This window comes from Asterias rubens, chromosome 2 (genome assembly GCF_902459465.1).
Source record: "Asterias rubens chromosome 2, eAstRub1.3, whole genome shotgun sequence".
Lineage (NCBI taxonomy): Eukaryota > Metazoa > Echinodermata > Asteroidea > Forcipulatida > Asteriidae > Asterias > Asterias rubens.
In genome coordinates, this window is record NC_047063.1 from 9,214 (window position 1) to 32,234 (window position 23,021).

At 37.7% G+C, this 23,021-nt stretch overlaps 2 protein-coding genes across 6 annotated transcripts; both read right to left on the bottom strand.

Annotated features, from left to right (window-relative positions):
- Positions 1-1,485: 1,485 nt before the first annotated feature.
- On the bottom strand, positions 1,486-15,291 carry LOC117305840 (traB domain-containing protein-like). Of its 5 annotated transcripts, XM_033790734.1 has the most exons (11): positions 15,204-15,291; positions 13,425-13,483; positions 11,860-11,941; positions 11,042-11,107; positions 9,716-10,455; positions 6,234-6,374; positions 5,198-5,308; positions 4,522-4,661; positions 3,835-4,004; positions 2,660-2,768; positions 1,486-2,311 (listed from the first exon to the last, which is right to left on the bottom strand). In XM_033790734.1, the coding sequence occupies exons 4-11, from the start codon at positions 11,103-11,105 to the stop codon at positions 2,185-2,187; spliced, it is 1,602 nt and encodes a 533-aa protein (XP_033646625.1). In that variant the 5' UTR covers positions 11,106-11,107; positions 11,860-11,941; positions 13,425-13,483; positions 15,204-15,291; the 3' UTR covers positions 1,486-2,184. The 5 variants fall into 5 exon arrangements, with proteins under 5 accessions (XP_033646625.1, XP_033646617.1, XP_033646640.1 ...); XM_033790726.1 differs by lacking the exon at positions 13,425-13,483; XM_033790749.1 differs by lacking the exons at positions 11,860-11,941; positions 13,425-13,483 and having other exon boundaries at positions 15,204-15,269.
- On the bottom strand, positions 14,538-20,312 carry LOC117305873 (cytochrome P450 2U1-like). The gene is made up of 6 exons (XM_033790761.1): positions 19,834-20,312; positions 19,142-19,545; positions 18,520-18,759; positions 17,942-18,131; positions 17,284-17,421; positions 14,538-17,069 (listed from the first exon to the last, which is right to left on the bottom strand). Exons 1-6 carry the CDS (start codon positions 20,180-20,182, stop codon positions 16,888-16,890), a joined length of 1,503 nt encoding a protein of 500 aa, XP_033646652.1. The 5' UTR covers positions 20,183-20,312; the 3' UTR covers positions 14,538-16,887.
- Between the last annotated feature and the right edge of the window lie 2,709 nt (positions 20,313-23,021).

Sequence of the window (23,021 nt, forward strand, 5' to 3'; positions counted from 1 at the left end):
TTAAACCGGCCAAGCACATATTTATTCCCTTAGCTAAAGGGAGGATCAAAGATTGCAAAATACCGGCGAAAAAACTAACTTTGTGAGAAGCTGCAACTATGGTAGTAACATTATTTTGAGAAAAGATTCCCTTTCAAAAAATATGGTTGGATAATGTTTCACACAATAACAGTTTAATCTGAGGAACAATTCATGCATGTATTGTTTCTGAGATTTGAGGTTGAATAAATTTTGGGTTGAATAATTAAAGACACATTCAATAGAACAGGATTTGAACCTGCTACCTCAGGTTTAATGTGCCAGTGCTCTATCAATGAGCGATCTAGCCCTTATGTTAACAATGTCCCTGTTTTGTCAATATCTTTGTTGGAGGTGCCAGTCTGAGGTTACTCAACCTGTAAAAGTATTAAACACCAAACTATCGTACTCTATAGCCAAGTCATTGCTTCGAGCCCAAAGATTTCACTACTTCTCATCGCTCAAAGCCAAGTCATTGCTGCACGCCCAAATTTCACTAATTCTCATCGCTCAAAGCCAAGCCGTTGCTGCACGCCCAAATTTCACTACTTCTCATCGGTAAAAGCCAATTCATTACTGCACGCCCAAATTTCACTACTTCTCGTAGCTCAAAGCCAAGTCATTGCTGCACGCCCAAAGATTTCACTACTTCTCATCGCTCAAAGCCAAGTCATTGCTTCGAGCCCAAAGATTTCACTACTTCTCATCGCTCAAAGCCAAGTCATTGCTGCATGCCCAAATTTCACTAATTCTCATCGCTCAAAGCCAAGTCATTGCTGCAAGCCCAAAGATTTCACTACTTCTCATCACTCAAAGCCAAGTCATTGCTGCACGCCCAAAGATTTCACTACTTCTCATCACTCAAAGCCAAGTCATTGCTGCTCGCCCAAAGATTTCACTACTTCCCATCACTCAAAAGATTTGCTATAGTCAAGAGATATCAACCCATAAATAACAAGTTATAATTCATAAAGTGAAGTAAATACATGAAGAAATGATTGCACCTGCACTCTGTGGCTTTGATCATTGATTCAGATATAATGTGTCAAAGATGGAGTTTGAAAATCAGTTCCGCGATTGATATTCTGACAGCCAAAAATCATTCCAGAAAAGCAATTCCTTAATATTATTTACATACACTCTTGTCACATCTTGCTAAAAGGCACTGGACACTGTTGGTAATTACTCAAAATAATTGTTAGCATAAAACCTTACTTGGTAATGAGCAAAGGAGAGCTGTTGATAGTGTATAACATTTTGAGAAACGGCTCCCTCTGAAGTAATGTAGTTTTTGAGCGAGAACTAATTACTTGCTGAAATATTAAAACTGAATTTGAGAACTCAGCTGAGGTCTCGAAATCAAGCATCTGAAAGCACACAACTTTGTGCGCCAAGGGTGTTTTTTCTTCCAGCATTCTCTCGCGAGTTCGACAACCAATTGAGTTTAAATTTTCACAGGTTTGTTACTTTATGCATATGCTGAGGTAAGCAAAGTGAGAAGACTAGTCTTTGAAAATTACCAAAGGTGTCCAGCGCCTTTAAGACACCTTGATTAAAGTTGCAGGCCCGATTTTGGTCGAAATAAGTTTATTAATTTTTTATCTCTGAACAACTTTTGACAAAGTGAAAACCTACAAAAACTATTGTTATTGTGCCACGGTGTGTCGGGATTGTGCAATAATTAATTTTTAGTTGCTAAGAAGAAGTTGTTAATTAACCACCACCTTTACCATTGGCAAATTTATTTGTGCAACACCATATTAAAAGCATAGATAACTTTCCTGAATCTTTAAAAACAGCTATTGAAAATTTACCATTTTTGGGCCTAACCAGCAAAATAAAGAACCTTACATCTTTAAAGGTTATCTAGATGGATTTCTTACCCAATAATGTCAGGTTCTCTTTAGTGTAATTTCATACATTCTGGACACATTAGGGCCCAATTTCATAAAGCTGGTAAGCAGAAGAAAATTCTGCTTAGCAAATTTCTTAGCTAAGCAAAAAATTACCAGTATACAAGTCACAGTAATGGTAACTGAATGGTACTCTGGTTGGTAACCCATTATTGCTAAGTAAAAGTTTTTCAAGCTAAGTAAGTGTTTATGCTTACAGGCTTTATGGAGTTGGTCCCTGGTTACTAAATGGTTACCTTGATGGCATTCTTGACTACAACAGACCATCTGTAACACCACTCCATCTGATGCACTTGTAGCATCCCCAAGCCAGAACCCCGATCAATGAAGCTCTCAAACTCCAGCGTAGCACACGCCCTGACATAGACGGTGGAGGAACACTGGGGGAATAAGGAATACCTTCGGTCAAGTTATGCGTTCTTCTTCTTCGATAGAAGGGTGTGAAAAGGTTTGGCTACTTTTTGTACGTCACAAACCAGAAACATCCACACATTCACATGGAACTTTCAACTTACACAGCTTAAAGATAATGAAGGTAGAAAGCTTCTCTTGAAATATTACTTGCTGAATGTTGTAGATTTGAGAATTTAGTGAAAACAGATTTAGGGAACTCTCCTGAAAACATTGCTCTGTGATTTTCACCTTTTTTTCATCAAAAACTTGATGATAATGTAGCTGAAACTTCTACAGGTAAATTATATTACGTACATCTTCATTCACAATCTTACCGCATAAGTTGTTTGATTTCTTCTAACGTTGCAGCTTTATTCCACTGCTCTGTAATGCCTGGCATATGACCAATTCCTACAACACCAACTACAACTGGATTCACCAAACCTGAAAATACAACCACGATAAAAAACATGTTTACCTTTAAAGCTTACAGGCACAACAAAATGCACAAAAATAATTTTGCAGAATTCATAATTTCAATTACCTATCTTTCTGTATGAATGTATATATACTAAGAGTACCTTGTTTGGTATACGTGTGCTATATAAGACTTTGATATATTATGATATTATTGTGTAGTGTGTAGTGTGTATTATATAATAATAATAATAATAGTAAACAGCCTTTTTAAGGCGTATTATGAATCAAACATTCCTCAATGGGCCTAACAATAACAAATAAAAGGCCAAAAAATACTATATATATAGGCTAAATACTATTAACCAAAAAATAATCGACATAAAGATTCAACAATGCAAACAAAAGTAGATACAAATTCAAAACATTAGAAACAACAGACCTAGATATAGACATACAGGGTCTAAACCCATAAAATGGAAATATTAAAAATACAAGAAATTAATCCATCAATATACATTGAATCATGAGCAATTAGCAAATGTAAAATGTGTTCAGTGACTAAAAAGATTCAACAATGCACACAAAACTAGATACAAGTTTTTAAAAACATTAGAAACAACAGACCCAGATATATACATAACACATAAAAATGGAAATATAAATACAATTATTTAATCCATTAATAATAAGCAAATGAAAAAAATGCAAAGATATGTTTTGACATGTTTTGAGCTGTTCTAATCTCCCCCATACATACAGGAACAAAGGGTACTGGAGCTTGCGGTTGTACAAACAAGATTTACAAGAGATCCATACCACCTTTTTTTCTCTAGGAAACAATTTTGTCTGCAAAGTAAAAAACTTCGGTTGAGATGTTGTATGCGCACTGAATGCTAAAAGATTAACTTCAAGTAAAGCCCAGTACAAACTTGACGTCACAGCTTTGTTTGTATTCGTGCCAATATTTCGCAGGAGTTGAACACAGCTCAACTCTTCCGAACTATTCATTACAAATTTGTTAGGTCAAAATTTGTAAAGCATTCGCTTTTGCGGAAAGTATGAACCAGGCTATACTGATTACGAGACTTACCCCCATACATTGGATGTGACATTGGTTGGGAACACACCCTGAGTGAGTTGGCTAAGAAGACGTCTCTCTCCGACACAAAGACCCGACTCAACGCAGGGAACTCCCCCATCATCTCCTCCAGTAGTTCCATCAAGAGATCTTTCTGCTTGAAGCGTTCCACATCTTCAGGACTGTCAGGAAATAAATACTTGAGATTTACACAAAAGTTTTGCTAAGCAGTGTTTTCTGCTGTATATTAGCTTTATGAATTTGGCCACTGGATACCAGTCACATGTGGCATGGCAGTTTGGCTGGTAAATTTATTTTGGTAAGCCTAATGTTGTTGTGCTAAGCTACTTTTTGTGCTTAAGCAGCTCAATGAAATTTGGCCCTAGACATTCTATTGTGTAGCATACAAAGGCATGTACCTTCAATAATGTGCTTAGTTTCTGCCTTACAAAGAGTGACAGAAGGTACTGGAAATCGTCTTCTTCATGCTCGCATCATTACTGACGCTTCGTGGTTCGCAAGACGGAACGCCAATGAGATCTTACTAGGGCTTTGATGCTTGCATTATTGAGTGATATGATGGTTAGAGACTTCCCATCATCTGACTCTCTAAGCCTGGGTCGTCATTGGTTTGAATGGAAATACAAACAAGATGGCTGCTCCTTGATGAAAGTCTACTACAAGAAGTTGCCTACTTACGTGATTGGGTCTTTACTGGTGAGAAGACACCAAGCTAAGCGTAGCTTCTGGAAGCTTGTCAATGCACCCATGGCTCTGTTCAGAGTAATCTGAATGGGTCTATCACCAAGATGAACTTTGCAGCCTGGAACTTTCTGTGCCTGAGTTGGTCAATATCCAAAAATCAAATATTCATTTTCAAAACAGCATTTATATTCTTGTAAAATATGTCCTTTTTTGTGTCTGAATGTAACTTTACATGTCTGAGTTGGTCAATATCCAATAACTTAACTCAATTTCCAAAGGCATACATATTATTTTTTTTAAATAATAGCTCATAATATCAAGAGGAACATACTGAAGTTACTACACTAATTTATTTGTTTCCAAATATTGTGCTTACTGTGCAATTTCCATTTCCTACAGCTTCTAACAAACTGTAAGCACACGAAGATGCATGCTAACCTTCCGGTGCTTCTTGTATGAAAATGAATGACATAAAACAATACAAGTCAATGGTAAACACGCAAGATGGCTGCCTGTTTTTCTTGTTAACCTGTGAATTATGCTTAAATGCTTAAACAAATGTTTACCCTCTACACCAATGGAAATAGCAAGTCCCCAGGGCCACATTTTTTCAAAATCCATGCTAAAGCAACTTAAGATCCTTGCGATATTTAAGCATCTTGTTTCCTACCTCTTTGAAAGCCCTTCTGAACTCTCCTCCAGGTGCCATACCTAGCTCCTTAGTGAGATGAGCCGACATGTGTAGCAATAAAACCTGCATTACACCACCGATGATCCCATGCTAATATAAGCAAGAAAAACACAATTAGTTATAGATAAGCCAAGAATCACAAAAAGCATTAAGAACAACAACTCCATACTCAACAGGCTCCAGTTTCATAATGTTGTAACAAATGAGGCACCAGCTGCAACATTGTAAACTTACTGGAATTTTGGCTGAAAACCAATTTCTGTTTTAAAAGCAAGGTTTATGCCTACAAGATTTATAAAAATTGTGCCCAGATCAGTAACACAGGCCTGTTGTTTCGTATGTGAAGGGCATGAGCACCAAGGCCTTTTATCCTTGGTCAAGGGCACCTCTCTGTTGAAATTGTACATTTCTGTTGGAATATTTCATGGGCACCAAAGCAATGACCAGGGGCTTGCCTCAGCTGCCCTGTGAAGAATCAGCATATGCTTGATCATACAAAACATGAACACTGTCTGTGACTATATTGTCAGATCTACCAATCCTGTAAGTGTTGTGTCATTGTTCAATATAAACCACAAGGGAAACTGACTGGGGAAATTATTAAGATTTGGGGGTTGAACAAAGAATTGACTAGAGTGGGATTCGAACCAACGACCTCCGGATTAACATGCTGGCGCTCTACCAACTGAGCTATCTAGCCCTATGTTGGTGGTGTCCCTATCTTTGTTTGGGGGTGCCAGTCAGAAGCCATACAACCGTTAACTGCCGTGTAGCCAGGGATCACACCCAAATTATGATACAACCTGGCTAACAGTTGTATGGCTTCGGACTGGAACCGCCAAAATAGGGTCACCGCCAAGTAGAGCGCCTGCACATTAGACTGGAGGTCGTTGGTTTGAACCCAACTCTAGTCAATTCTTTGTTAAACCCCCAAAATTACTTAAGTGTTCATAGGACAAACACATAAGATTTCCACTATGCAGACACAAGTCTCAACAAGGCTTCTTATTAATACCTGCTTGATAGAAATCCGGAGTTTCTCTATGTTCAGATCTTTAGCTTCTTCAAGTAATGTTTCCTCATCCAGCTGTAAGATACTAAGACGTCCTTTACACAGCTCCACCATGACAACATCAGGTTGGACAGCTTGTATTATCTAGAAATTAAAAAAGGACATTTAGTTGTAATATAGCCGAGACATTAAGTTTAATTTTTTTTTATTACTTTCGATGACAATTTAAGACACTGTTCTGTAAAACACATTGACACCTTCAGCACATGTTATTAATAACATTTTATTAATTATTGCAGAGGTTAAATCCATCCTTACTCACAGCTGAGAAGCTGAATTTTGAAGGACGCAGCTACACTGGTCTGACCACAGTACTACCTACTTGGTTTTATTACCAGAAACATTGTTTTTACAACCATAGATAACTTTGGTAATTGTCAAAGACCAGTCTCCTGACTTGGTGTATCTCAACATCATAAAATAACTAACCTGTGAAAATTTGAGCTCAATTGGTTGTTGTAGTTGCAAGATGATACTGGAAGAAAAAACACCCTTGTCACACAAAGTTGTGTGTTTTCAGATGCTTGATTTGGAGACCTCAAATCTAATTCTGAGGTCTCAAAAAGCAAATTCAAATATTTAAGTGGAAAATTACTTCTTTCTCAAATACTACGTTTCTTCAGAGGGAGCCGTTTCTCACAATGTTTTGTACTATCAACAGCTCTCCATTGCTTGTTACCAAGTTGTTATGCTAACAATTATACTGAGTGTCCAGTGCCTTTAATGTTCATGAAGGAATCATGGCAAGTGACAATAACTTTAGCATGCTGGATTAAGATCTTAGTCATTACAATGGGAGAGACTTACACAAGTCTACCAACCCTGGATACATGTATGACTTTAGCATGCTGGATTAAGATCTTAGTCATTACAATGGGAGAGACTTACACAAGTCTACCAACCCTGGATACTATGACTAGTAGCTCATAACCTACTAAGTGTTACATCCCATTCATCCTTATAGACTTAACAAAAGAAAGAGTCTGGCCACAATTATGAGTGATTCGTCAATGACTCGTTTGCAGCTGATCAAAGTTGTATTGTAGCAGCCACGCAACTACTGTATAGTATTTTACCTGGAAGACATAATAGGCCTATACGGTGTTTAAAGGCACTGGACACGATTTGTAATTTATACTCAAAATAGTTGTTAGCATATCAACTTACTTGATAACGAACAATGGAGAGCTGTTGATAGTATAAACATTGTGAGGGGCTACCTCTTAAACAGCCAATAAAGAATGATCTTAAATATAGATATAACAATTTTCTAATAGCTGGAGTCCATAGGGAACACTCAAAAAAATATAACGAGTCTCTTACCTCACGTTAAACATGGTAAAAATGGGTTTTTCTCCAGAACGCACCAAGCCAATTTCTGAAAAACACGGGGTCAAACAAACCCGCGCGACAAAAGAATTGTGACGTCAGTGGTGGCTATTTGATGTGGAAATAGCGTCCTTAGTTTGCCAAAGTTGGAGAACTGTGGTGATTAGGGGAAAATCGTCATTGGCGTCAAGGGGTCATACATAAGCCATTTTTTACTCTCAGCTGAAAAAGCCGCGCGGCAGGGTGAATTTTTGACTCGAGTTATTTATTACTAATTGCAAATTTTGAGAGTAAAATGGTTATTAACCGATATCTAAGATGTCTATTTGGCCATAAAAAGGTAATAGTTGAAATATTGAGATCATCCTTTATTGGCTGTTTAAAGACCTGCTTGAACGAAAATGTCAAGTCGTGAACTTTGCTGAATTCCACTTCAAATGTTTTCGATGAATAAGGAAATCAAATCATATGATTATAAATAGGTTTCAATTGTGTAAAAAAAACAATCATTTTGTATGCCCTTGTCCAGAGCTTTTCTGCGAGATTTGCGAAAAGCCCCGTTACGTAATCACTCTCAAAACGTCATAAGTAGATAAAGCCGCTTTGTTGCACCGTGGATGTATAACAAAGCAAACTCCCACAAATGACGTCAGCGGCATTGTCCTTTGACGCCCGCTCTCAACTGCAGAAGTGTTTTTAGTTTTTCAAAAAACCTTTAGGTAAGGGCCTGATTTTTTACTCGATAATTACGAAAAGTTCAGAAGTGTACACATATCAAAATTACATTAAATGGTGAACAAGTGCATTATAAACAAGTAAAAATACCATTTCTGTTGAAAACATTCCGTTCAGGTAGCTGTTTAAGTAATGTAGTTTTTGAGAAAATAGTATTTTTCTCACTAAAACATTTGAATTCAATTTGAGACCTCATTCAAGCATCTGAAAACACACAATTTGTGCGACAAGGGTGTTTTTTCTTGCAACTTCAACGACCAGTTGAGCTCAAATTTTCACAGGTTTGTTATTTTAGGCTAGTTGAGATACATCAAGTGAGAAGACTGGTCTTTGACTATTACCAAAGGTGTCCAGTGTCTTTAAAGGTAGAGCTCTATTTCAGCAGTCTGAGTCTAATTTCATAGTGCTGCTTACTACAGAATGTTGTGCTTACAGGCTATACAGAAAGCCCTAAGCACAGAATAAGCAGCAAAAGATGAAATTGGGCATTGATTGTAACAGATAATTTAGAGTAAAACACACCGGATTTAGTTTGTTTAAATTTTTTGCCATGCATTCTCAATTGATATGCTATTTTCAAATTTTTATGACGTTCTTGTCTTTGTACCCTTTTGTGCCTTTGTTATTTTTATTGTCTGGATCGCCTTTAGATAGTGATTATTTTCGCTTTTTGGTTATCCGCAGGCTTGTTCTCTGCGTAGTTATATTTTTATTTCCTATTCTTTGTTTGTACTGTTTGCCTGGAAATAAATAAATAAATAAATAAATAAATTGTTTTATTTAAATTGTTTTTCATTCTGCCCTTCTCAAGCTTGAAACTGGGCCCGATTTCAAAGAGTTGCTAAAGCACAAAGAGTAGCTAAGCACAACAAACAACACTATGTCTACTGGCATAAGTTTACCAGCCAAAATCGCATGTCACATGTACAATCTGTTATAAGTTTTCTTGCTTTCTTTTGCATGATGAAACAATTTGATCCAAGTTTAACTGAATTAAATATGTATGTGATCTGTCAAACTCATTTACCTAAAAAAGAAGAACAATAATGTTAATTTCATTCAAGTTGATCTCTAATTATTTGTGTAAATGTATTTAAAGCCCGGTTTTTTCTTTCTTTCTGTGTAAAGCACTGTGATACATTTTTTGTAAGAGCACTTTATAAATGCCTTTGAGGTATAGTATAGTATAGTATACTTCCTGCGAATGCGATACAAACATTGACACCACAAATTTGCAAATAATACTTTGCATCAGTTGATTTGTGCTCAACTCCTGTAAAACATTTGCTGCAAGGGCATCCCTGTGATGTCAAAGTTCGCTTTGTATTCACAGGAAGTATGAACCAGGCTTCAGGCATTACCTCAGCAACATCTTGTTGGCTTTTCTCGCTGAAGTGCGCCGTGCCGACTAAATACACCTTGCCACCACCCTGTACTTCCAGCACGCTCACAGTGTCTGGCAGTATAGGATTATCTTGCCTGGTGTTATACTTTACTCTCAATAGCTCCACAGTATTATCAGCCTCATCCGAGTCCACACCACTACTCATGTCATACTCAGCATCGCTGAGTTCACTATCAGCGTCCCCATCGACCTCATCATTGTCAGAGTTGATATGATAGCTTCCTAAATCACTCTCACTATCATCGCACATGTCATGCACAGCGTGGTCGATCGGGTCGTCCATAAACTGATTGGGATCACCCTGGACTTGGTCAAGGTCATCTTCCTCAAGATTCCCCTCATTAATATGACCCACCTCTATGAAATCAGGCTCATCTACAACGGGGCGCGTTCTGTATGTACCTTGCTCTAGAAGGGAATCGTCTTCATCACCAAGCTGGTCAGCGTTTGGTGAGTAGCTTCCAGATTCACTCAAGCTGTCTCCGCCACTGTTTTTATCACTGTTAACATCATAGTTTCCTTCAGTGTTTCCACCATCCCCATCACTGTAATCCAGACTCTCATCGTTATTATCGTTTTCTTCATCTGGTCTTTCTGTTGTTTCCTCACCACCGTCATCAGCTGCGAAGCTAGTGTCAACACCTTGGTATTGTGGAATCAGTGGCGTGTGTGATGATCCGTTTGTCAAGACTGGACCTGTTGATGATGAGTTCAAAATATCTGCATTTACGCAAGAGCTACCATTTTTTATCAAAGATCAATTTCATGGCTGTGGTTTACTAAGCAAAGAATCAGCGCTTATATTATAATAAGCAGGAAGTTCTGCACCGACTTCAAATGTACGGGAAGCAGGGAAGTTTTGCTCATGCGTGTGTGCACTCCACTTTGCTCATGTTTCATACTAGGTGGGTGCACAGTTAACAGGTACATGTGATCAAAAGGGCATAATTTGGCGGTAAGCAGAGCAAGCAATGAAATTTGGCCTAGATGTGTTGACAGGAAGGATAATGACAAATATAAAATATAAAAAAAGGAGTACAGCACCCCTAGTGCTGTGTATAATGTGATGCAAGTTTTAAACGCTAAGATTTGTCATTATCGGTCGTACTACACTAGTCACTACGCACCGTAATGACAAATTTCAGAAAAAAAGGAGTACAGCGCCACAGTACTATAAATGGGTCTCTTAATAATTGTATTTATACTAGAGTATGTTCTTCCTACTAAACTTGATACAAACTACACACAATGAATAAGTTATTGAATAACAAGTTAGGCTTACCTTCATCTTTTTCAAGTCCCTTGTTGTCTTCTTGAAAGTGAGCAGCATCAGAATCAGCTGCCATATCTGCCATGACAAGAAACAAAACGTCAAAAGACGGGATTGTAGTAAGCTCCGTAGGATAGGGGCCTACTCGTCGTACCAATTCAAAATGCCTTCAATATGCTCACCGAATGAGAATGTACAATCACAATATGGCACTCTTTACATGCTGTCAAACTTCCATACGGTTTTACCATCAGCCAAGATGCACAGTCACACACCCACTCACTCACGCAACGATGTTTACGGGGCGAAACGGCACGCACCACGGCGCACTGTTATTAACAGTAGGAAGTCTCGAGCAGTGTGACTTAGATATTTTCCCTCTCAAAACATGTTCAGAATTTCACAAACTGTTTACTTGCTTTCGTCGTAGCCAGCTACCTGAAAGCTGATTTTACCAAAATGTCCACACAACATTCATTGCGACACATTCAGACAATGTCATGGTCAGAGGTCAGATGTTTAGTTGCATGTGTATGATCAAATTGACCGGGGAGGGCGCCCTTGTGCAACCTAGAAGATAAATAAATTAATTGGGGAGGAGGCTAGGAGGGGGCGGGCGGCGGGCGCATGGTCAATTAGCATAATGAGCATGTTTTGTACGTCATGTACAATTCCCAAAGTAGTCTATGCATATAAATATGTAAAAATCCCCGAGGGGAGTGGGCCCGGGCCCATATCCCGGCAGTGGCGCTAATGTCTTCATAACTGAATAATTTTGTATGTTAAAAACAATATTTATTTACAGAAAACACAATGAACATTACTCGTACCTTAACAAGTTGTAAGGACCGGTTTGTCTCATTATTGCCAGAGGGTTAGACTTTGCGAAACATCAAAATGGATATATACCAGCTGAAAGTTAAAGTAACGTTACCATTATTAAATAACACTACATTTCTTTGGTGGATAAATGATCGATTAGTTCCTAAGGATTCACCAGATTCACAGACCATAGAAATAGACTCTACTTGTAGTTCATTTTAACACAATACTAAATTTGACCGCCAAATCTGAATTGGCAGTCTGCAGAAAAGGGCTGATTTTTAGTTGAACAAAAGTAAAGTCCACATGCTCAATAATATGTACACTTATCAAAATAAGCAAAGAAAGTTTGCACGCTTAACAAGTTGTACAATATTAAATGATAATCAATGAAAGTCTGCACGCTCAACAAGTTGTACAATATTAAATGATAATCAATGAAAGTTTGCACGCTCAACAAGTTGTACAATAATAGTGTGAAGCAATGAAAGTCTGCACGCTCAACAAGTTGTACAATATTAAATGATAATCAATGAAAGTCTGCACGCTCAACAAGTTGTACAATATTAAATGATAATCAATGAGAGTCTGCACGTTCAACAAGTTGTACAATATTAAATGATAATCAATGAAAGTCTGCACGCTCAACAAGTTGTACAATATTAAATGATAATCAATGAAAGTCTGCACGCTCGACAAGTTGTACAATATTAAATGATAATCAATGAGAGTCTGCACGCTCAACAAGTTGTACAATAATAGTGTGAAGCAATGAAAGTCTGCACGCTCAACAAGTTGTACAATATTAAATGATAATCAATGAAAGTCTGCACGCTCAACAAGTTGTACAATATTAAATGATAATCAATGAAAGTCTGCACGCTCAACAAGTTGTACAATGTTAAATGATAATCAATGAGAGTCTGCACGTTCAACAAGTTGTACAATATTAAATGTGAAGCAATGAAAGTCTGCACGCTCAACAAGTTGTACAATATTAAATGATAATCAATGAAAGTCTGCACGCTCAACAAGTTGTACAATATTAAATGATAATCAATGAGAGTCTGCACGCTCAACAAGTTGTACAATAATAGTGTGAAGCAATGAAAGTCTGCACGCTCAACAAGTTGTACAATAATAGTGTGAAGCAATGAAAGTCTGCACGCTCAACAAGTTGTACAATATTAAATGATAATCAATGAAAGTCTGCACGCTCAACAAGTTGTACAATATTAAATGATAATCAATGAAAGTCTGCACGCTCAACAAGTTGTACAATATTAAATGATAATCAATGAGAGTCTGCACGCTCACAAGTTGTACAATATTAAATGTGAAGCAATGAAAGTCTGCACGCTCAACAAGTTGTACAATATTAAATGATAATCAATGAAAGTCTGCACGCTCAACAAGTTGTACAATATTAAATGATAATCAATGAGAGTCTGCACGCTCAACAAGTTGTACAATATTAAATGATAAACAATGGATATTACGCTAAACAAGTTGTACAATAATATCAAGTAAAGCAATTCCTCATATTTAATAATAATCATAATTTGAAACTTACTGGAACTTCAATGGAATGATGCTAGCGGTTTACGTTGCACTGACATGTGGCATTGTGAGCTATGTGTAATTAGAGTCGTGACAGAGCATATAAAGCAAGTCAACTAAAAATTGTTAACCAAAAAAACGGAAAAACGAAACACTCAAAACACATGTCGCTTCAAGCGCTGCCAGTGCCTAGGATAACTCCGCGCCGCACCTTAACGCCTCAGCGAACTGCAAGTATTCTTTATAAGGTGAAGTTACTTATAAGGAAAGGAATTCGGTGGACTAAAATAAATACGTGAACAATTGACTGGGTACTCCAAGTCAGTTGGTTACATAATACTAAAATGAGACATTCCTTTTGGTACAAATTAGTTTTAAAAAGGGTGGTAGGATATGAAACAAAACATATACAGTTTTTAGATAAGGAGTCGGGCACTTTTTGCAATTTTTCCCCAAAACCCCCACAAGTTTTACACCCGTTGGAAAGAGAACAGCAAAAGCAATCAAATGGTATTTATTGTAGAACGAGGAAACCCATTTAAACGTGGCAAGGGGGGGGGGGGGCGTTTAGAGTGTGTCAATTTCTTACTGATAAAAATGGCATGCCAACATGCTCCTGATTTTAAGAGCATATCAGCCAATAAAATTAATTTGACATAATATATTTCTGTATTCATTACCAATGGGAAACAAGGTAAAAACTGTGCCTTGTTCACATAATAAAGCCTACTTATATATTTAGAAAAAGGTAAACAAATTAAAATACATGTAGCATAAATATTATATATTCTTGTTCATTCACAAGTGTATTTAGTTTCAAAAGACATGTGCTGCATAATTAACCATCACCATGGCAACTGAAAACATGCATTTTATGGCAATATAATCAAATGCCAATAAAGATATAAATGTAGTTGTGTGGCAAAAGGTTGTAAACATAGTTACCAAGTATTTTAACAAAATATCAATTCATTCGAGTAATTATGTTTACTTTATTATGACGCAAATTTCAAGCCTTTGTTCGGAGTCTACCAGGTAAAACAATTTTTTCTCAAAGAACTGTAGCGACCTACGAATATGTTCTTCGAAGCATTTTTAGGAAAAAAAATCTACATATAATCCATAATTCAGGTGTTCGAAAAATTTGGCAAAACTCGCATTTTATTCACGTGAATTGTTACAAAATTGTACTATCGGAAAGCTGACAAAATTATAGACCATTTACTTTGGTTGATTGCATTGTTTCATAATTCTACAGCATTTACTTTGGTTGATTGCATTATTTCAAAATTCTACAGCATTTACTTTGGTTTATTGCATTATTTCAAAAGAAAGAGCATCCTCCAGTATTCTTGAGAATTTACTTCTTGTGGCGATGACAAATAGACGTTAAGAAATTTAGACGCGTCAATATCTTCCCAAAAACGCAAAAGTAAATTAAGTTTTTCACATTTTCACTGCATCTTTTTCCAAGGTATATTTTCCTTGAAATTGTTAATCTTTTTTATTCTTGAAAACTGAATTCTCGTTTGATTTGGACAAGGTTAACGTTGACAAATGGCGAGTTATTCACAGCTACTTTTCACACACAAACAGATACGTTTTACAAAACTGCCATTTAGACAGACTCGCTATGTAGTTTAGATGGGAACAATAATACACTCGTCACTCTATATGCCTATTAGCAATACGGTCGGTCCGAGGTTCACCTCCTTTTTCAACACACAAATGTATTATTTTTACACAAAAACAGGAGTCATAAAACATGGACAATGAAGATATGTGTACTTACAATCACTAAGATGGTGTGGTCTGCCTATTGGATGTCCCCAGCTTGGTCAAATCACTCTTTGATATTAAAATCTCTCGCAAAATCTAACTAGGACTGGCTGCACAATCTGCGGTATAAGCACACGGTTTTGAAACCGGTTCGCGGGCTCCTTGTCACATGGTTCAAACGAGCGTCAAAACAGCGTCAACAGACACAACAAAGAAAAGGAATATGGCATAACAACTTAAGGATCATGAATATTCAGTAACCTCTGTCACACCATGGTCCCGCATGACTCGGGGTTCTATTGTTAAAACGCACTGGAAAGAATATACCAACAGTACCAGGTTTTAAGATATACACACCCAGACTTTTGTATCATTCCTAAACGGACACCTCTCGAACATAATCATAGTTCTAGCTCATCTTTCAAGCCCGACGTGCCCATAAGCCAATCACGCTCGTATATTTTTCTGTCCCCCAAATGGGAACACGTGCTGGAGGAGGGTCATTCAAAAGAGCGCGCTGTCAGTAGCCTTGATTCAAGTAACCCTGTAACCTCCAGATTTACCCAAACCGCTACATCCTCTTTATCTTTTGACTAAAACTCTACAAGACAACATGTCTCCTAAATTACAATAATTAGTTTATACACTTTTTATATCATATTAGATTTCTTAAACATACTAATCTCTAACCTTTTCATTTTAAAACACATTGATTATTCAATGTTAGAAAGCCCTTATTTCAACAAACCATTTCTCAAAAACCAATCTGTTAAATTAGCCACTGGGTCAAAGCATCACCATGCACATTGTAATCAAAAGAAATATTTCAAAAATACTTATTATTTACCATCCTGCAAGTTTGAGAAAACATTTTCGCTATATGTTACCTGTGTGATTGTATAGTAACATATAATTATTTTATTTATACAATGTATTACTTTTCATTCCTACACTACACAGCATTTAAGGAACATACAGAATTGGTAAGGAAACAATCGTCCAAGATCACAGATTTAAATCAAACTTACGCGTTCTAAACGATGACGATAATATTATTAGTAAACATCCCTTGAAATATTTGGACTTGGCTTGGTGGTTTTGCCCCTTACAGGGAAGAACCGGCTCATTGGTTAAAGTTGTAAGTACTATTGATTTATTCGCATTTTTTTTTTGTATATAGGCCTCGGCAATTGCAGGCCGATCTTATTAAAATTGTTGCCATAAGCTTGTATAAAATTAATTAATTCTTACCACAAAACATTTAATGACTTTGACAATAAAATCAGAGCTCTGACTGACCATGGACTGACAGAGACAAAAAGGATTGTACTGGGTGGTCGGAACTTAACAATAAAATCATGAACTTGGCCTACCGGTACACAACAATTAATTGTTGGTTATTATTGGACTGCGAAATAGAGTTATGATAAATTTACACTGAAAGTGAAAAATGTGAACAAATCATTATTAGGTAGGCCCACCCATCAACAATTTAACTTGCTGCGTATTCGTTATGGCTTTGACGTTTCGAACACCACTTACTATATTTTACAACAAACTTAGTTTACATAATTAACGTTTCCCCCACGCTAAGCTAACATTATTGATGTGTTGGACACTAGATTTGACCCCACTAGTTCTTTTGTCCCAGCCCCCACCACTTTTACCCCCAAACTAAGAGGACACCATTGCCCAATTTACGAACGCCTAGTGAAACAAAGTTCAAACGGACCGGGAGAGAGTACCAACCCTGCCACTCCGTCCTGTGAGGGGGTCGGTTTACCCTCTGGGAACGAGACTGTAAATTGTTGGAGAATGTTCACGGAGAAGAGGAACATTTCCACTTTAGCGAGGTTCTCACCCAAGCAAGAGCGGCGACCTGCAGGAAGTTCAAAACAAGCTTTGTTCAGATTATCTCTATAGATTAATCCATGCGTTTAATAACCAAACCAATTTCGTTTCCCCGCCAAAATTGTTCCATTTCGATTGATACAAATGTGTGTTGTGATATGAACTTCCTTGAAACCAGATCATGTATTAAATCACAGAATTGTATTTACTTCTCAAGAATAAAAACAACAACGTGATCTTACCTGTACCAAATGGGATGAGTGAATCATGATGAATGACACTTTTTCGATCAGCAGAAAGGAATCGACTCGGGTTGTATTTCTCTGGCTCTGTCCACGTAGCAGGATCATGATGCACTGCCCAAACGTTGATCAACACGCCTACATTTTAAATATTATAACAAAACACGTGGTTTAGCATGGTGCACTCTACTGGAAATCGAGGACGAACAAAACATTGTCCACAAGCATTCATATAAGTAATAGAGTGCAACACTCCATAGGAAAATTGCGTACAAAATATAATTATTGCAGATGTTCATAGGGAGCAAAATTCAACTGTGCATTGTCTAGATTTAAAACCTTCGTACGGAACCCAGGCCCAAAGAGGTACTGACAACCCAATCCACATGCAAAGCTCCAGTCTGTATAGGAACCAGATCCTCGGAAAGGTAGCCTTTAGACAAGGCGCACGCGGCGGCAGCGGCACCCCCAAATGTCACGCACGAAAAAAGTGCGTGTTGGGGTCGTGTGTAACATCTGTAGGTGCCGTGTGCGCCTTGGCTAAAAGCTATCAGAAAGGCAGGTGAGAACCCATCGAGGCTATTTCCGATTGTCCCTCCCCAGACTCCGTAATATTCAAGTTAACTAAAACTTTGATAATCTTGCTAGATTTTTGTACATGTATGTTTTGGAAGCGTATGTCCATCCAGCGTGGTTTGGTCTTTGGTATGCCGAGGCAAGCCCAACGGACCGACGGGCCGGATCCGTTGAATTTCCAAAATGGCGGCATTTGTAAAAGGCAAGTTGGGGCAGTCGGATGATGAGGGCTGGCGGCTACCTCCAATGACGTCATCAATCTCAGTTTGAACCTGCAGGTGATCAATAAAATTCAGTTTAATTCAATTAAACCCAATTATCCATCCTGGCTTCGGCAATTACAATAGATTATACATTGTACAACCCCGTCAAAGTTAAGAAATTACAGTAAAAAGAAGTAGTTATCGCTTGCGCAATGTATTTGCGAAAAGGTCTCTGGCATGCAGGAGATAATGTACCCCATAAGGCGAACTATGTACAAACTACTTCAGATAGCGCCCTCTTTTGAATCCTCCTCCTTCAGCGCACGTTAATATTATTTCCTATAATCTTTGTTATTTCCCATAGGGGGGACAGAATCCCCGGGGACAGATTTGCCAAATGACAACAGCACTGACAGAATCCCCGGGGACAGATTTGCCAAATGACAACAGCACTGACCTTCTTCTGTATGTCTTGGTGGAGTGCCATGTACATCAACAACCATAGCAGAGAGTTGGAAGAGGTGTCTGATCCAGCAGCGAAGAAATCGTATAAACCACGCCCCAAGGTTTCATCATTGAAGTTGTCTTTCCCGAACAGATCGTTATCTTTGCCGCGGTTTTCCCGCTTTTCTACCTCGGCAAAATGCATGTCAATAATGTCCCGGATATCATTCTTATCGTACGATTCTCGATGGTCCTAACAACAAAATCATTGGGTACAAACATTATATGAAAACTATTCGCTAACTTCAAACTATGATTTGTAGCCTTCGAGAAAGACTCTGCTATGGTCAAAATGTCAGGCCATTTAACATTTATACCATCGGTCCTTTTGGTCGTTAAGTTATTTGCAAAAGCTAATTCTATTCTTTCTCATTCAAACTTTGAAGCTATACAACACAAACTCAATAATAATAGCATGTATAAGGCCTTTAAAATGGTGATCTAAAATAACACAGTGCCTCACAATCAATGGCATATTAATATTAAACAAAAAGGAGGGTAGTACATTCAAACAAACATAAGAAGAGCGTAGCCCCCTACGACTTCCAGGCCCCATTTGCAATATGTTTAATTACCTGAATGATTTCATCTATAGATTTCTTGAGGCTCCTGATGTTTTCTTTTGCGTGCGAGTAAAGCGGTGTGTGGATCAACCAAGGTATAGAGTTGCCTAAACAAGTTGCAGTGAAGATAAACTGTTTCCTTATCCTGGCAAGAAGCTGTGCAAACTTTTCATCCGAGTAGTCAAATCTGTAGCCGAAGCAGATCTTACAAATGATGTTTGAGACAGCATTGTGGACTAGGTCCGTGGGATCAAATGGTTTTCCTTCTTGAGCAGCAAAGCAATCTAGAAGGTAGCGAGATTCTTCATTAATGGACTGTTCAGCACTTCTCTTTCCCATGCCAAAGCTTCGGAGAGCTGCAAGCCCGAACCGGCGACGCTCCTTCCAAATGGCCCCGTTTTCAAAAACAAAGCTGCCTGTTTATGTTAAAGGGAAATAACAATCAAAAGGTGTTAAAAATCGACCTAGTTTGAAAAGAAATATCTCTATAATAAGTGTTTAATTGGAAATGTAAATAAATGAGAAAATTTTGTAAAAATATGTTGAAACCATTAATTTATTTTCTACAGGTTAGCAGCAACATTACGTGTCCTCTGACTTAGAGAGCACGAGGCATTTTCTCAGAATCAGCATTACGGGAGCTATCAAGTGTCATTTATTTATGTGTTTATTTATTTATTTAATTATTTTCTAATTCGGCTTACCTTTAACTCCAGTCATTTTGGCTGTGTTGGAGAGAATTCTGTATGAGAAGACATCGGCTTGATTATGCAGGGCTCTTTTAATGCAACCAATATCATTCAAAACAATAAAGAGCTTAAAACCCATCCGAACACTGAAGACATCTCCATAGATCTTAGACCAATCAGTAAACACAACATGAGCCGGTGCATTGCGAAGAGCTAGCACGCTGCCGAAAAAGGGCACACCAAGGGGCCCCGGAGGCAAATTTCTAGGCCGACGGATCCAGTACAATCCAAGCAGAAACACTACCAGAAAGATGATGATCGACCGTAAAGTGGTCCAGTCTAATAACTCAGTAAATGCCATCATTATGTTGTGTATACGAGCCTTCTATCGTAAAAAAAAAAAGACTACCTCTGCAAATTTGGCTCAACGAAAAAAACAAAATCGTTTAGAAGTCAGGAGCATCTGGCAAATATCGCCCTGGTATTTCACTGCATTGCTGTTATGCTTCAGTATAAGGCTGTGACTGAATCAAGTGACTCTATCGACCAGCAGCAACAATACCCCCCCCCCCCCCCGGTTGGCTGCAACATGGCTGCAGTATCAATGTTGAAGAGCATGACTTGTGTGCATTCCAGCCATAGCCAGAAGCCATAGCCAGAAGCCAATTCCGGAGTCATTAAATCGGAAACGCCTTCACAACCAATCTGAAAGTTGAACGTCAAAGTCAGCAGGAAGTGTGCTCAAGTTTATGTCAATATAGAGAACCAACAAATAGTGGCACATGTATTGGATTGTAACGTTTTCTGATGCTGGGAACAAGTTGTGTTTAAAACAGCTTCAGTCAAACCCAGCTCCAGAGGTGTTTGAGTTTCTCCATATAGACAGAAACCGGGATAAACCGTACGTGTAACACACTAAAAACACAAGGTTCAAACACCTCAAGACATTTGTGAGCATTGAAGTATCTAGTTGATTTGGCTTTGAAAAAAACTGGCTTCGATTATTAGACTATAATTAATTATCATTAACGGTCACAGTAGGTTATGCTCCATCGGTTTATATAATAATGACTTGTAATATAGCCTTAGAAAACAACTCTGCTGGGGTCGTAACGTCAGGCCGTTAACTATATCCAAATAGACTCAGCAACCCCCGCCCTCTTCAACACTGTTAACAATAATTATGAACAAAATATTAGAATGCAAAGAAAATGGTATACATACGTTTTGCAAATTATACTTCAAAATTAATACTTGTCAAAAGTGTACAGGTATACATCCCAAAATCATCAACCATTTTAAAACTCAAACACGCTAACACTCGATTGTTCCGGTTTGTACCGGAAAATGCGGCCTACTTAATCGAACTTCCGCCTGAAAAAAAACACCATTTCCTATATAAAAAAACAGAAAACAATGAATTCGCAGTTTACAGAAAAGAGCTGTTATAAATAAAATGCTTGTTCTGTATAACATCGTAAATCATTATTATTATTTTTTTTTATGAGTTTAGCCTGCACAAAAAAATCCCTCGCAAAGTACACTGTTCGTGTTGTACTGTATATTTCGAGTAATGTGTTTGTGTCCAGTTACACGTCATTTTCTAGTTTCAATGCGGCGCGTTCCGAGTTTCACGCTCATAATGTTTCCGACTCTCTAATTGTAGCTTCTCTCAAATAAAGAGTATTTGAAAGTAAAATTTGCGACCGACTCCCAAGGCACGGTTTAAAACCTAGAAACCTTTCTATTGTGCGACGCAGTCGATATAGCACTGATATGAATTTAGTGGTAGTTGCCTAGCGAGGCAATACGCAGTGCCAAGTGAACTACAGTCGAACAATCCTAAACAATTACCAGGAATAAGTGGAAACTGCCTTGGACAAGGATGGATTTCATTTTGTTTGTTTAACCACTTCCAATACGTCCTTATTCATATTACAGAAAGCCTAAATCAGCTACCTGTTCGAGTTAGTGCACACACTGCGTCATGATAGTTATAATCCCCGTATACACAATGGCAATTATAGTTTGAATTATCAAGCTGTACAAAGGCGCCAGACTATTTTCCCCTTCTATAGCCTCGGTTTGGTTTCATTGGTTTGAACGGAAGAACAAACACGATGGCTGCTCCATGTCTGATACAAGGCAATGGTAAACACCGCCCGCAACTTGCACCCATAATACTCTTGCCTATTTGTGTTTCTTTTTACAATGTTTAAAGTTATAATGTAGTTTGGGGAAAAATACAAATACAAAGTAACAAAGTTTAGGAAAATCATGCTCCTAAATGCAAGAAGACAAGAACAGAAGAACTTGTGAGAAAAAAATCAAATCTATTTGTACAAATATTATTTGCATTGGCCCTTGCACAAAACTCTGTGTATAATCACACTTATACACTTAAACAATTCAAGTACAATACCAATAAAGCATGCTTTTGCATGATTTCCAAAGAAATCTGTTATACTTTTGCACATAAATCACACACGGCCTTTAAATAGAGTTTGTTATGACATAAAATATGGTATACAGTACAGTAATATTGGTGCTTGTTTTATACATGAACAATATAAGCGACAGCAATTATGTTTGATTGTTTAATCTATTAAAGTATTCAAATAAACATTTAGTTCTCACTCTGTGTAATATACACATTGTCACGGGTTACTAATACTAGATATACAACAATAAACCACAAGGCAAACTGACCAGGTAAAATGTTAATGACTTAGGGTTGACACAAAAAGAATACCTGTGACATCTCCCACCCAAACTTAAAGTTTCTAAGCAACAAGAATCTAATGAGGAGATATATTAAGAAAATACAGTCTATCTTGCATTAGGGGAGTGACTTCGTGATCTTATCAACAGGTTCAAGTCATAACAATTTGACATTAAAACAAACAAAAATGCTCTTCCCCTAAATTGCTTTGTTGATCCTTTAAGAATTTCTGTACCTAATAGTAGTTCTGATTTGTTGAAGACGAACAAGTATGCTATCAACCATGTAAATCAGCAGGCTTGACTCTTGTGAAAGTAAGAGAAATTTGTAGTACAAGGGCTGACCAACATCTACACTAATTTGTTTTAACGTTTCCAAAAAGTGTTAAGAGCAACAAACTCAAACTCTGAACTCGGATTAAAGAAGGGACAGCATTATGCTTGTTCAGTCACTTCTCCTCAAATATTAAAACACTTTTAAG